The sequence below is a fragment of the Neolamprologus brichardi genome, chromosome 7 (assembly GCF_056152115.1).
Source record: "Neolamprologus brichardi isolate AB-2024 chromosome 7, ASM5615211v1, whole genome shotgun sequence".
NCBI classification, from domain to species: Eukaryota; Metazoa; Chordata; class Actinopteri; order Cichliformes; family Cichlidae; genus Neolamprologus; species Neolamprologus brichardi.
Window position 1 is genome coordinate 44,648,058 of NC_142110.1, and position 15,790 is coordinate 44,663,847.

Consider the following 15,790-nt stretch of genomic DNA (forward strand, 5'->3'; position numbering starts at 1 on the left):
GGCAGGTGTGTTTAGTTTTTTCTCTTAATAAATGAAACCATCATTTAGAAAATGTGTTCTATATTTACCCCGGTTTTTAGTGTCTAACAATACTTTTTGTTTGATTTTAAGCATCTACTCTGTCTGACAGTATTGAGCTAGTTATTCTCATTTGTTCCAGTTCACAGGAAGTAGTAGTACGAATGGCATGTCACGGAAGTTTTAAATGTAAAAATAAACTTAACAACGACCTACAGTCATAGATATGTGGTTATCAAAGCTTGTTGTTAGCATTAGGTCAAGGCTGTAAGGCAAATTCCTACATGTTTTATATTATTTGCTGATATTGCACAGACTCTGGGAAGCTAAAAGGAACGAGTTGAAGCAGGAGAAACATTTCCCCCATTTATGTTTGTCAAATGCAAACTGAGATTACAATCTGAAACAGTTACGTTGTGAATGGTATAGTTTTAAAGAAAGAGCGATAAAGTATGCAGAGTTGGATATGACAGTGTAGTGCATTAGGAAATACAGCACATACTTACAAAAAAAGCACACACATGTCTTGAAAGATAAAATAATAACTTGTTTTTGCACCTTTGTGTGAGGAAGTGAATATGAAACTTGACTAACATTACCATATTGAGAATGGGAGGGGAAAAAAAAAACCTTCTGCTAACTGAATGAGATCTTATCAAATTAGTTCAAGCGTGCCCCCCCCCCCCCCCCCCCCTTCCCCCCCAAAAAAAATCTAACTGGTTGAGACCACAGCTGTGGATCAGATATAAGCAGCTCTTGCAGTTCACCCACAGATGTCAGGAAGGAAAACTTCCAGAGACTAACAGAAGATGGCCCTGCTTACATTTGCCCTGCTTCTCTCCATCGCTCTCCAAGGCTGTGGTAAGAAAATAAAATAAAGCATAGTGATGAGATTAATTAAAGTGAAGGTTATTAATGAAAATTTCTTCCTGCAGCCTTGACCTACAGCAGCGGTGGTTTGGAAAGCGTTCCTGAAGAGTTAAAAGTAAGTGATTTCTCATAGTTAAGCCATGTTTTACATTTAAATCAGGGGTGTCAAACATAAGTGACGGGGCCAGAATCAGCTCTGCAAGGATTCGGTCCACTCGACGGCTTTGGAAAATCTTTTCATGAGTCTTACAGCATTGCCTACTAATAAAAGACTCCTGCATGGCCACTCATAGTAGACCAAAATAAATAAGTAAAAGACAGAATTGTTGCTGGGGGGTTTTTTCACTACTGACTATAGAAATTGCTAATTTTTTCAATGCGTGAGGTCTTTTATTTACTACAGCAGCATTTCTTTGTCGTGTAGAAAACCTGAGATGAACTGTGGAAATGACATTTCTTTTTCTTATCTTAAAATATCTCAGGCAGTCAATGTGTAGTCTTTAAACTCACAGGAGGGGAAACTTCACTTGTCCGGCCCACTTATGATCAAAGAGGGCTGTATGTGGCCCTCGATGTGAAAAGAGTTGGACATCTGTGATTTAAAATTTAGTAGTAGTTAGTAAAAAGGAAAAAACTCACATAATTTCCCTGAGTACCATGAACATGTTTTGCAGACCTTTTCACTAAAACTCTTTTTTTTGTGGGGAATTGTAATGACAGTATAGGAGTGTGTGATACTTTAGCACTGCTCACAGTGAGGGCAAAAGCAAATGTAAGGGCGCAGTGTTGAGAAGTGACATTTTCATTTCTTCAAAATGAAGAAGTCTGCTGTTACGCGTCAAGTTATAAAAAGTTGTAAAAGTTTTACCACCTACTTTCGAATCTAGATTGAATAAACTTTAAACCAAACTAAACTGTGCCCACAGCACAGAGATCCCAACACTGCAAAAAAAGAGAAAGATTTAGGGTATTAATTTACGTTCATCATGTGATTTTGTTTTTCAGACAGGAGATGTTTGCCAGGACTGCACCAAAATATTTGAACTCCTTGTTGACATGCTTTCCAATGCAGACCTGCAGGTGAGTACACCTGGTGCCAGAGGAGCAAACACATTCCTAAATGTTCAAATTTGCTCACTGATAATATTATCCACATCTTCCATTCCCATATTAAATATATTATATAAGATTAAAATATGAGACCTGTGGCATGAATAAAGAAAAACTAAATATTTTACATTCCAGGAATTTTTAGTGTAATCTTATCATCTAAAGCACATTTTTCACCTTCAGAGATGTAAATAATCAGTTGTGCATGTCTTAAAAACACACACACCAAACTAAAGGTCACTTCATAGTTTTGGTGGTGAGCCACTTCCTATTTTTTCTAAGAAAAGTTGAAATGAAATTTACCATTCAAATTTTGACACACACACACACACACACACACACACACACACACTTGACTTCCAAGATCCTCTTTTGATCTAGCCTGATCTGGTTTACAGGCTCCAAAGACAGAAATAAGTTGTTTTTTTATCACTTATGTTGATGAACATTGATATAAAAGAGGATGTACACATGGAAAGATGCAGAAAAAGATGTCTGGGATTTATTACATAGTATGTGTCTGGAGCTTATGTAGCACAGCAGCATGCTGGTGTGAAGTCAAGCAATGCCTTTATTTAATGAACACAGCAGTATTGTGAACACCCCCTTGTTTTCCTTTTTCACACTAACATGGAGCGATGTATATATATAAAAAAGAAACAACACATTAGTGTCTGAATATTTGAGTTTCACCAAACACAGCATTGCTCAGTGTCCACGCTTCACCTTTAAATCTGCTCGGTTCTGCCGGTACGAAGTAACACCTAAAAAATACCAGTGTTTGAGTATGAGTGCACACTGTTAATCTCAAAAAACAAAAGTCAACCAAATATCTGTTTAAAAAAAAAACCTGTTACACAATACTGTGCAAAAGTCTTGAACCACCCCTCATTTGGTTGTGTTTTGCTGGGGAAAAGGTGCAGTGGTTTATTGCAATGTGCAAACATACATGGAAATATAGCATAAGAGACAAAAACAGAGTCTGATTCTAATGAGGTTGAAAGTCAGTATTTGGTATGACCGCCTTTATTCTTCAACACACCCTGAACTGTTTTCTTGTTATTTCTTAATATTCTTATTAGTCTTCAGAAATAGTTCTCCGGGCTTCTTGAAGGACATTCAAAGCTCTTCTTTGGATGTCGGCTGCCTTTTGTTCTGCCCTCTGTCAAGATGATCCCACACTGCTTCAATAATGCTGAGCTCTGGGCTCTGAGAGGCCCATCCATTACCATTAGTGGCAGGCACACTACTGGATGAAATGCATCCCCACACAACAGGAGATGCCAGATGGCTGTAAACACTCACTGTTGGATCGCTTTACTGAGCTCCTCTGAAAATGACTTAAACCCAAAATGTTTCAAATGATGATTCATCACTCCATAAGTCCTGTTGCCACTGATTTTCAGTGTAATTTGGTCAACCTTCTCTCGTTATTTACCTTCCTTAAGAATGGCTTCCTGACAACCACCCTGTCCACTCAGACCATCTCTTGTTAGGCTATGGTGAACACTTTTATCCTCTATTTGTCCAGTTTCCTGAAACTTTTTACGGACACGCTGCACCCGTCTGCCAACCTTTGATTAGGTTGGTGCAAAAATACTACTAATACCAGGGTTTTGATGCTTGAATACCAAAGGGTTCCTCAAGAGTTTTAAATAGTATTATGGTAAATGGCCTGTATTTATATAGCGCTTTTACTAGTCCCTAAGGACCCCAAAGCGCCTTACATATCCAGTCATCCACCCACTGGTGATGGCAAGCTACATTGTAGCCACAGCCACCCTGGGGCGCACTGACAGAGGCGAGGCTGCCGGACACTGGCGCCACCGGGCCCTCTGACCACCACCAGTAGGCAACGGGTGAAGTGTCTTGCCCAAGGACACAACGACCGAGACTGTCCAAGCCGGGGCTCGAACCGGCAACCTTCCGATTACAAGGCGAACTCCCAACTCTTGAGCCACGATCGCCCCGTATTATATAGAGGAAAACTAAAATAATGTGAGCAAATATGGAAACATATAAATAAAAAGTAACATATTTGTGTAATACCTTGTTCTCAACCACTACCACATCACACCATAGTAAACAAGTCTGAAAAAAAAAAAACCCTGCTACTGTTAGGCACAAATAGAAAACTGAATAGTATTCATTCAGTTCACTTGTTAACTCTGTGACTGTTAAGATTTTGTACTGAAGCTTTATATCCACAACACTGATTCTGTTTTAGGGCCTCACATAGTATTAGTAGGTGGTTAATGAACAAGTTGTGATTGGATGAAAGCTAAAGGGGCAGAAGACAGACTTAAATGCATTTTAATAAATCAACAAGTTTATTTATGTAATGTGAAAACAAACAAAAAAAAAATGCCACACCTGCTTCTCTGCTTATTTAGCTGAAGACAAATTGGGCTACCAGTCTTTAAGTCAATATTCTGACTCACCGCTTTATTCTGCACAGAAAAAGATCATGAATGGCATTGAAGGCGTGTGTGCACTCATGCACGGTCCAGCTGCCAATCTCTGCAAACAAGAGGTGGAGAAGATGTTCCCACTGGCCATCAATTTTGTTACTTCCATCTTGGTAAGTCTGAGAAGTCCAAGACCAGATGCATCCTTGAGTATGGCATTTCTGACACTACTGAGAGGTCAGTAAACACGTTTTTCTCTCTTCCACAGAAACCAGCGGAGGTGTGCAAAATCCTTGGGCTCTGCAGCTCTTGTGATAAAGAGCAGATGCTCAGCTATTTTGCCCAGGAGGCCCTTCAGGCTGCTGTGACAAGTGATAATGTGAGTATCTGAAGTTTAGAAAGACACACTGTGGGGAAAAAAGAAAAAGAAAAAACATTGTGCTGAACTCTTGCCATTTATGTGCCTCAATCAGGTGAAGCCCTCAACCGAATGCTCGTTCTGCACCTTCCTCATCAAGACTTTGGAGGGTTTGCTTCCCAAAGAAAGAACAGAGGTGAAACACGGTTATGTAGCGCACATGAAAACAGTATTTCCTTGTGCTGCACACAGACACTTAAAAGCAATCAGACCACACAGCTGAGAGTAATCACTGCCTGTTTTGTTTTTTTTTTTGTTTTTTTTTTAAACCCTGCTCCTCTTCTACAGGAAGCAGTGGTCAAGCTGCTGGAAGAGATCTGCCATATTCTGCCGGCCTCCTACCGCAACCAGTGTGAGACTGTGATCGACAAGGTCAGCAGGACAGTGCTGGACGCAATCCTGGCTTATGCGACCCCGCAGGCCATCTGTCACCTCATGCACTTCTGTAAAGGGGAAGAATCTCCGTTTGTGGGTCAGTTTATTCTCCCTTGCTTTTATTGCAGTGATTGTGATCGTTTACTTAATCTGTCATATGTTGGACACAAGATCTCCAGAGACCGGGATGACCAATAATTTGTCTTGTACATGCTTTATATTTAAAAAGTTTAAGTGCAGACCTAATATGGCATAATTACACATTAGTTACAACTGCGTCATTCATGCATTACAGTACTTTTTAGGCCCAGGAAATGAGATTTAAATTGGATGCATCCCTCTAATCTGAAAGCACAAATCAAAATATACAAAACGTCCCTTTAAAGAATTCTCAGTTACCAAGTGAACTTTCTTCTATCTCCTGCTTTAAACCTGCAGATCCATGCACTCTGACAACATACAGATGCAGAGACGTCAAGACTGCTCTCAAGTGTGGAGTAAGTAAACCTCTATTACAATGAATCCACCCATTCAGCTTTCAGACACTGCAGTATTACATGCGATGCATGTCTCACTCTGTGCAGACTCTGTTCTACTGCCACAAATTTGCCTGGAAGCCTCTGAACTACAACACAATCTGAAGGATTAAGGTGGGTGTACATTGATTTCACACAAACTGTAATCAAAGTAAAAAACATTCAGTATCAATAACAAAACTTCTTTTCAAAGCAGATCCAATAAGAGTCAGCGTGGTGGACGCAGCAGATATTTCATCGAGCACCAAATCTTCATCAGCTTGACATCTGCAGCATTTTAACAGTATTTCACATCCCAATTTGATTTCTTACTGCATATTGTAATTTTTGCATTACATATTCAGCCTGCACAGAGTTATGAAATCCAGAAAACATTGTGTTTAAGTGTCATCTTTACTCTGCTACTTCTTGTAGCAGAGTAAATATTACTGGCTCAGAGTTAGATTTCACGTATTGCCTGTGCTTTTTTTTTTTTATACCAACCATTTATCAAGTTTCCTGTCTCTTCTTTAATAAAGTGTTTTTGTAGTGTTTCCCAGCGGACTTGATAACTCATCCTTTGCTGTTAAATAGATTTATGTTTGAGAGTTAGAAGTCAGATGAGGTAAATAAAGTGAGTCGACTGCTGAATGTAGGGTGGGCACAGACTTTAGTCTTTAGTCATCTTCCTACTTTCAAGTCAGCAGTTTGGCAGAAGTAATAAAGCACAAATAGAGACCGTTTCTGTCTAAGGAAGTGTTCGTCTTTACCACCTCGCAGACATAGGATCACTTCTGCTTTATTTAAAAACATATGAAAGTGTCATCTACAGCAGCACAGTTTAAAGATGAAGTTAGCCCTTCACATAAAACAAGCACAGCCTGTAAGCACAAAGCAAGGGTGCATTTTATTTCAACAGTTTAAGAGAAAGTCAACAACAAATCACACTCTGAAATACCAAAGACGGAAACTAGCCTTGGGGTTGTCGGGGTCAAAATGGTAAGTTGTGTACTTGGAGGTAGGGGAAGAGGAAATTTGCAAGAGGAGAAAAGGCACTTTTTTTACCCCCCATGTTTAGCAACTGCTGACAGACTTAAATGATTTAAAACACAAAAACAGTGAACAAGGGAGGGAGTGCTCCTCAAACACATCGTCCACAGGAGGAGACATGTAAACAGGCTGGTTTCTCTGTACAACACCAACTACCATTTTCTCCATCTGTGGATGAGCGAGAAGAGACAAAGTTTAAAAAGTAGGTTCCTTAATTTAAATAACCAGCGTGACATTAGCCTCTTTTAGACACAGCATCCTGTTATTGTGATTGCATCCTGATGCGTTTGCTGCATGCCTGAAAGAGCACGATGAAAAAAATAAATTCTTACCAAACACTGCAACATTAATATATCACTTTAAGCATGCGCCAAGTCTGAATGAATGCAGTCACATAAATGCGACACCTGCATCTCCGTGGGTTGCTCAACTCACAAGACAGCAACCTAGAAATAAATTCACTGGACATGGCAAGTTATCTCACCAACTCTTCCACCTGGCGGCAAGATTAAAACAGTCATCTACAACTGATCTCTCCATCCCTCTATCAGAGGCTGTGTGTGAGGGTGCAGATCTGAGAAGCACAGTGCAGCAGACGGCAAAAGGGGAACAGTAAAGTGTGGTTACACTTCCCAGGAGAAAATTTCACTAGCACAGCAATAAGTGCAAGTAGTCTTTTGCACAAATGCCAGATAAAAAGCCTGCGGGATGACCGTCACTATTGTGGGAGTGTCTGAACAAAGGTGAGGGGAACATTAACCCTCTTTCAGACATGTTTGCCAGATTTGTAGGAGCAATTTAAATCTGTAGTACATGCAACGAGCCACAAGGTGGTGCTACAGGAGTCAGACTAAAGAGCTATAATTTTGGGGAACACAGCACCATCTAGCTGCATGATGCAGGCATATTTTAAACCTGCCAATAACCAACACAGGAACATCTGCGTGCTGTAAGCCTGAGTTCAATCAGCAAATCAGCATTTAGGTGAGAAGTGCAACAGGAAAAGCATTTAAAGGCAAATACTCTATAAAAGCCTCAGGTTTGAATCTGGCCAGGGTCTGACAATCACGCATACATGAACAATCTAGAGTTTTAGCAAAAAAAGTGTATCAGTCTCTTTAAAAGAACAGCAGTTATCTCAGAACAGTTTCTCATGGAAACATTTGATTTGTCACAATCATAGCCCACAATGTATGGCATTAAATATGAATACATCTCTTTAAAAACAAATATTTTAAAAGAAAAGCTTCTTTTACAACTTCTGCATTCAATGTACAGAATCTGTACATGCAATATGTAATTTAGGTAACCTTAAAAACTACTAACTGCAGCTGTGCAGCGCTCACATCTTTGTGATGTAGCTTTACTCTTCATGTTCCACTTTCCCATTAAAAAAAATAAATAAAATTGACTTGACAAACATTAAGTTCTCCCTCCTTGCTGGTCAAACTTAGGTCCCACATTCAAACACCATAAAATATTTCAAGTACGGTGTTTCCATGAGCCCTTGCTTAGAGGTGACGGAGCCCAGGTTTCTCTGTAATACACCCAGACTCTGTCTCAGTAATGCGCCTTCATCTTGGTCAGCAGAACGTTGACCCATTTAACATCATTTGTAACATTCACATGGTTTTAAAACCTACAAAATAAATCGAGGTACAGCCCAACATAACCACGAGATCATAGCAGCTTCTGACTTCTCTGTAAAACGTCAGAAAACACTGGCCTGAAGGGACAGCACAAACAAAAATAGAAATAAATAGAAAAAAAAACAAAACTGTAGCGTTTGACCCATCTTTGCCATCAAGAGGTTTATATTAAAAAAAACAAACAAAAAAAAACAAAACTTTTTTTTAAAAGGAGTGCAAGCAGAATAGAAGATGTTTCTGTACTGTGAAGTTACCGTCAAGTTAGACAAAACATTTCCACTGATCACTTCTAAAACTACACTGCAGTGAGATTCTGAATTTTGTGGTTGTGGATACTCGAAGTGTTTTCATTACTGTATGCAAGTATGGTTTTAATATAGAAGTGTCAATAATACCAGATTTGCTGACATACAAATCGGTGCACTCTTTCCATAGGTGTGCCAGGAAACATGATCGCCATTAATTATGCAAAAGAAAAAGAAATTCACCAGAAATTATTTGAATATGGCCGTAGCACTTAAACTCTGGTCTTGGCAACTGAACTGAAATAGCCATTTTTTCTCTGCAGGGATGTGTAACAACATGTGGATAAAGGGCATTTTGTATGTAGCAAAAGGCTGTCAAAGTGTAGCTGTTTGTGAGAGGAAGAATTTTAAAGGGAGAAGACTGGAAGGAGGACAGATACAAGGCCCATTAAGCAGGAGGGGGGTGTTCAGTACATGAGCTTCTTTGGCACCTCCCATGAAAAGACGTCACGACCAAAGTGACCGTAAGCTGCTGTGTGCTGGTAGATGGGCTTCTTCAGGTCAAGATCCCTGAAACAAGAATTAAATAGAGTAACTCGCCAGCTAAACATTTAAACATTTCTGCTCTTGGTATTCGGTGTCACAAATGCGGTTTGGTTAGAGGAACTGTTTTAACAACATACAATAGCTGAAACTTGTTGTTTAGAGGTGTTAAAAAACACAAGATGATTGTAGAGGAATGTTATATCATATAACTCAAATACACACGCAATAGTTGCACAGCCAATGTTTTATCTCATCTAACAGACTAGGCTCCACTTTGAGAGTTTTCTGACATTTAGGCCCCAGACCCTCACCCAAGAGAGAGAGAGGGAATAACATCTGATTGGGTGAATGACACTTTCACTGCTGAAATATCATAGAGAAGTAAAACCTACTTTGTGCACAATTTCACCTACCAACTACTTGCCAGCTGGTCAAGGAATCCACATTTTTCTCCATAGTAACCGTAGGCTGCCAGATGGTCACCGACCAGTTTCTAGGCCTGTACAGCTAAGGACTTAGACTACATGACTAGCCTTTTTATGGCGCTTGTTTAAAACCAAATTACAACAATCCTAATAAAACAGAACTGAAGTGCAGGTTTGGTAGCAAAGACCTGATACTGTCACAGAATACCTGACAATAACTCCTGGACGGAGGTCAAAGTTCTTGTTCACAATGTCCAGCAGCTCCCTTTCACTCTTCTGGGAGGTCCCGTAGTGGAAGATTGAGACAGAGAGGGGATGGGAAACACCAATGGCATAGGATACCTAAAACAATTGTTAATCATAAACACATCATTCAAAAATAATGACAGGGGAGATATTTTAACACCAAAGCACTTCATGTGTGCTTTAGTACACTGATTAAAGTCAAACATATTCTCCAATTCAATTATGAGTGTGATAATACAGAGCTGATAATTGCTGCAGTTAAGCCCAGGAATAGTGAGCTTACGGACAAGCTGCAGAGACCAGTTAGAACTGCTCACCACTTGATTTGCTTTCCCAATAGAGCAGCATTGAGAACTGTAGAGTACATTTTACAACACATACTGTACACACTGATCAACAACTCAAGTCTAGGCAGTCACATAGAAAATATTTTCTACGCTCTTAGAAAGCACAGGAATCCAATACCAGCAAATACAAATCCAGAGCAAGATGCAATGATGCATGTACAATGGTAACAGGTTTTTGCAGACAAATTAAATATGAAAACATTAGAAGGTGATTAAACCAACAAGCAGAATTCGATAGATGACAAGCTGGTGCACGACTGTCTACGGGGAGCTGTAATCACTGCTTTTTGTGAGATGTAAAACCATGAATTTGAGTACCTTCAGTTCTAGAGGCAGCCGAGTTTTAAATCCCATTATATGCAGGTTTTAGATTGAGTAAAACTGATATACTGTGTACTCACCTGGACCAAGACACGCTTGCAGAGCCCAGCTTTTACTAGAGATTTGGCCACCCAACGGGCAGCGTAGGCTGCAGAGCGGTCTACCTTTGTGTAGTCCTTCCCAGAAAAAGCGCCACCGCCATGGGCTCCCCAACCCCCGTAAGTATCAACAATAATCTTACGCCCGGTCAGTCCAGCATCACCCTGCCAGAAGTAAAGGTGGAGGTATTAGTCCATAAAATCTCACTAGAAAGTTTAATGACCTTAGTGTGACAGCATGGCTGCCTTCAAAAGGTTTACAGCTTTTGTTTCACCTGTGGTCCTCCAATGACAAAGCGACCACTGGGCTGCAGGTGGTAGATTGTGTCATCGTCAAGAAACCCGCTGGGAACCACGGCTTTCACCACCCGCTCCTTCAGAGAGCAACGCATCTCATCCAAACCTACGGCCTCATCGTGTTGCACAGAGATCACAATTGTGTGGACGCGCAGAGGGACCATGGCTCCTCTATCCTGCCTGTACAGAACAGTCACCTGAGGGAGAAAACAAAGACAGGCGATGGCTCCAGCTAGTATGATCACAGGTTTGAACAAACGTAAGCAAAACAGTTTGCAGGAACATCCTGCAATAATAATGACATGCATCTGTATTTACCGCAAATATTTTCACTGCCTGTGGCTAAAGCATTCATAGTTAATGTGAGGATGTCTTTTAGCTAACAGTATCTTTCCAAAAAAAAAAAAAAAAAAAGCATAAAAAACCCACAACACAAATCTTCCATTTCTTGCAGAGCTCCCAAAATGTAGGACAGACAGTATTGTCCAATTCTATCTGAACTATAAATATAAATGGTATAAAGATGATGTAGCTTCTGTGTTTGAAAAGTGAAACCTGTGCACAAAAGCTTTAAATGTGCAATGTTTTTAAGGTCCACCAGGTGGAGATACCTGCAGTTGGCCTATGGGAGGACTTTCTCTTTTCACATTGCTTTTCTGGTCTTTCTCCTTCAGATAACAGTAGTGGGGAAATGAGGGATTAGGGGGAAAGACATGCAGCAGTGAACCTTTGATTGGAGTTGAACTCTGGCTGTTGCATTTAGCTTTTCAACACACAGTCACCTGCTTACTATGCAAGATAAACTGGTGCACAGGAAAGACTAAGAGTAAACATGTTCAAGTCAGAACGTACTCTTTACAAGTCAGTTTTATAAACTGTCTTAACACATCCCATCAGAAAGGAGGATAATCTATGGTATGACTTTTGTTTACCAAGTTGTTAGCCAATGAGTGTGCAGTTTCACAGTCAAACCCGCTCCTCTCTCCTCACATCAGATTTAAAAAAAAATAAATAAATAAAAAAAATCATTTTGAGGCTTCAAAGCTGGACTTCCAGAACTAATGAGTGGCATCATGGTAGCTACATCCACCCATCCAACTTTTACACCGTCTGTGTGAGTGAAACTTTATAAACTGCATCAAAAATGTACAAGAGTCAACAGCAAATGCACCAAAACAGGAACAGAGGGCACCAAGCACTTTAAACACACAATATAAAATATTACCATTCATTATTTATACACAGTATTAAGATTTCCCTTTAACAGCGTGTCAAAGCAGGAACTCAACATTCAAACCACACTTAAATCTGCAAATACTGTCTAAATTATTCAGTACAGTCAGAAATAGGGTTACAGCCAATTACCAACTAACCATAAGTGTACAAACTGAAGAGGGGGAAGAAAAAACAAAACTGAACATAGGAAGGAAATAAACAAACTTAGCTTCCACCTACACTTACAAGAACTTAAAAAACTGGCTCCAAACTGTAAATATACTTTGACCACATACCTGAGTTTTGGAATCGGGGCGGAGCCAGGGCAGCTCTCCATTTCTGCGCAATTCAGCCATCTTGGCATTGAGCTTGTGAGCCAGGACAATGGTAAGCGGCATGCACTCCTCTGTCTCATCAGTGGCATACCCAAACATCAGACCCTGCCACAGTTGCAGTCATGTGTCAAATCATTAAAGTACATTACTGCTACATTTCTGGCTTCAGTTACTTGGCTCTAGACAAAATGTATGAATCAGCTGACCTGATCACCGGCTCCGACATCCTCCTCTTTGCGATCCAGGTGAACGCCCTGGGCAATGTCAGGGGACTGCTGCTCCAAAGCCACCAGCACATTGCAAGTCTTGTAATCAAAGCCTATAAATCCCCCAAAATAATCCTCAGTAAAATGTTTCAGCTTATTATACGTCAAAATAAAGTAGTATTAGGACAAATTTTGCGTCAACTGAATTTGTCACTATGTGCAAACAAGATCTGTAGACCAACTATAGTTGATAATAATTTTTTTTTAAAAAAAAGTTCAAGAATCTTTCAGCCTACGTCCATGATATCAGTGGCATTAAGCCAGAGTGATGGCACAAGTCTTTTTATAAAAAGGGTAATAATCAGACTTCAAGATTTACTGTAATTTTCTCCAATAGAGAAGAGAGTTACCATTACTTTTCTTTCTTTGGCCTTTTGGATATAACTGCACACATGAACCGGAGCTAAACTCACAGCTAGGTGATCTTACCTTTCGAAGAGTCGTTATAGCCAATATGTTTAATTGTGTCCCTGACAACCTTCTGGTAGTCCACATTAGCCCTGGAGGTGATTTCCCCAGCCAGCAGGATCATCCCAGTCTTGGCAACAGTTTCTGAGGACAAAAAACAAAAACAATATGCAGTGAAAGCAATGAAACTAAAAGCAATGCAAATGGCCTGAAGCAAATGCATGTCTACCATGTCTGCACCTAAACACCACCCTAGGGCAGAACTTTGAAAGCACATGATAAATTATTTGAATACAAGCCCCTAAAAACAACATTTTAAAAAAGTACATTTTCCAACTGGTATTGTTTCAGAGATTTGTAACATGCCCAATTTTGCAGAAATATGGTTCAACAGTGGATCATGTGCCATAGTTTTTAAAAAAAAAAAAAAAAAAAAGCCTTTATGGTTGCCCTGCCTCTTTGACTTACCACATGCTACTTTGGCATCAGGATCTTGTCTGAGGTGTGCATCTAACACGGCATCGCTGATTTGGTCACAGATTTTATCTGTGGAGCAAAATAAGCACAACAGTTTAATGAGATTCCTTAGTTTGGTTGGTAAAATGACGATAACAGCTGATATTTTACTTCATAATTAAAATGAATGAAACATTAAATTATGCATATTATAAAAAGCCAAGTCTCAAATTAAAAATTACAATCATTAAGAGAAGGTTTTACACTTCTTGTCACCTAAGACTGGATAATGACTAGTTTTCAATTAACTGTAACAAAAGCAAAAATAATTTTAATGCAAAACAGATGCAAAGATATTTGTGTTTGCCCCTTCATGATATAGTTTCCACATTTGATTGCTTGAATGCAAAGAAATTGAAACCTGTAGCCTAAACTCCATATCCACATATTTAGAGGCCTTTAACTATAGTATAAGACCAACCATAGTGTGTTGGTCTTCAACATTTCCAAAAAACTAATTTTAGAACCGGTGTGACAGGATTTACAAACAGACTATTCAGCTTCCAGGTTGTTGAAGCAGTTTTTCTTCCCCTTCTAAATGCAAAGGCTGTGAACGGGACTACTTTGCCCCCAGAGTTGAGCACTAGCCCCTGCAGTGCCTATATTTAGGAGTACTGGTAAGCCTATTATCTGTTGCAACAGAGCTGCCCCAGTATGAGACTGAGAACTGCAGCACACTGTGTCCCAAGCTGCTCAATAATTCTTCAATTAAAGCATGCAAGACCTCAGTTTTGGCTTCTTGTAAGTCTTTTCACTGAAAAGATTTAACTAGTCTTGTCACAGCGTTTTTAATGATGGCTTAAGTGCTCTAGTAAGCCCTTACAGTGAATTAGCCAACACAAAAGCAGTCCTACCACAGGCCCGAGCCTCATTAAGCTTATCAAGTTAGGTTTTTGTTTGAGCTGTTTAGGAGAGGTGTCAGTCTGCGACGTGAAAAGTGGCGATAAAGCGGGACAAAACTACTCCTAAACATCTCCAACAAATTAAGCATCATTATCTGCCTGAACTTATGATATGATGCAGTGCTAAAAGGTAGCCAAGGGTCCTAAATAACCACAAATTTGCGTTTACTGCCAACACCCCCAACGGGATAAAACATCTGACTGCTGACGGATGGGGTGGATGTGATTGACAAGCACCAACAGTCCGGGATAACGTGGTGTTAGCATGCCAGCTAACCGCCATGCAGCTAGCATGCAACTGTGCCTTTGAGCTTTCAAATAAACTATTCCCTTAACTTCTAAGGAGTATAAATGATTACAGGTAGTCTGTAAAGTGTGTGGGAAACTTTACATTTTGTATAAACTGTTTAACAGTCCACAAAACTACACAGAAGCCGAGCAGGCCATTCTTTCATTCATGTTTTCTGAGTTAAAACGTTCTAAATATCAGTTTTATTTAGCTTTAGAGTTTAGCCGAAATTAGACTGCTCCAGCCAGTGTAACTTTTAGCCCTTTCCCTTTTAAAACAACCTTTACATTTATAGTTTTCGCCGCATTTTTACTTAAATCACGTTGTGTCCTCTTCCTTGTGTTACTTTTACTTAACATTCCCTGACTTTACTGTTCAAAAATAAATTAAACAAGCCACTGAAATTATTATTTCTAGCTTTTCAATAAGCTCCACTCAGACATGCCAAGCTAGCAGCAGTACCCAACCTTGTTTGACAGGCTAACAGGATGCTAAGCTAATTATTATGGTCAAGGAGGAGGAGGGAGGAAACTACCTCACAGACAGGGAATGGCACGTTAAAACTTACCGGGGTGTCCTTCTCCAACTGACTCAGAAGAGAAGAGGAAGCAGTCTTCATCGTAAACCGAGCTGCTGTTGTTAATGAAACCGTTCATCTGGTAGTTCATTTTAGCCACTCTTAGCTTACAAGCTAGCCGACTATATACCTACTCACACAGCTTTGATAGAAAACCAGGAGACACGTTTTACACCTTCACTAGGGTCACCTGCTCGCTCCTCTCTCACACATACACACGCTTACACAAAGCGACAACCACAGTTAAAGTTCAGGGAAAACTGGACGGACCAGACAGCTGAATTTATGGTCTGCACGAATTTCCTCAGACCCCTCAAATCATTGCTCTGCAGCCAATGTTATTG

The 15,790-nt window shown here is 40.0% G+C and overlaps 2 protein-coding genes across 3 annotated transcripts; one reads left to right on the top strand and one right to left on the bottom strand.

Moving 5' to 3' along the window:
• Positions 1–747: 747 nt before the first annotated feature.
• sftpba (surfactant protein Ba) lies at positions 748–6,276 on the top strand. Of its 2 annotated transcripts, none has more exons than XM_087843657.1 (10): positions 748–879; positions 954–1,003; positions 1,894–1,968; positions 4,457–4,579; positions 4,675–4,785; positions 4,880–4,960; positions 5,113–5,296; positions 5,638–5,696; positions 5,784–5,849; positions 5,929–6,276. In XM_087843657.1, the coding sequence occupies exons 1-9, from the start codon at positions 828–830 to the stop codon at positions 5,838–5,840; spliced, it is 792 nt and encodes a 263-aa protein (XP_087699783.1). In that variant the 5' UTR covers positions 748–827; the 3' UTR covers positions 5,841–5,849; positions 5,929–6,276. The 2 variants fall into 2 exon arrangements, with proteins under 2 accessions (XP_087699783.1, XP_087699782.1); XM_087843656.1 differs by having other exon boundaries at positions 749–879; positions 5,932–6,276.
• Positions 6,277–7,627: 1,351 nt separating this feature from the next.
• On the bottom strand, positions 7,628–15,790 carry mat2aa (methionine adenosyltransferase 2Aa). The gene is made up of 9 exons (XM_006788809.3): positions 15,438–15,790; positions 13,631–13,708; positions 13,184–13,306; positions 12,695–12,807; positions 12,450–12,593; positions 10,917–11,135; positions 10,624–10,806; positions 9,838–9,971; positions 7,628–9,228 (listed from the first exon to the last, which is right to left on the bottom strand). Exons 1-9 carry the CDS (start codon positions 15,535–15,537, stop codon positions 9,126–9,128), a joined length of 1,197 nt encoding a protein of 398 aa, XP_006788872.1. The 5' UTR covers positions 15,538–15,790; the 3' UTR covers positions 7,628–9,125.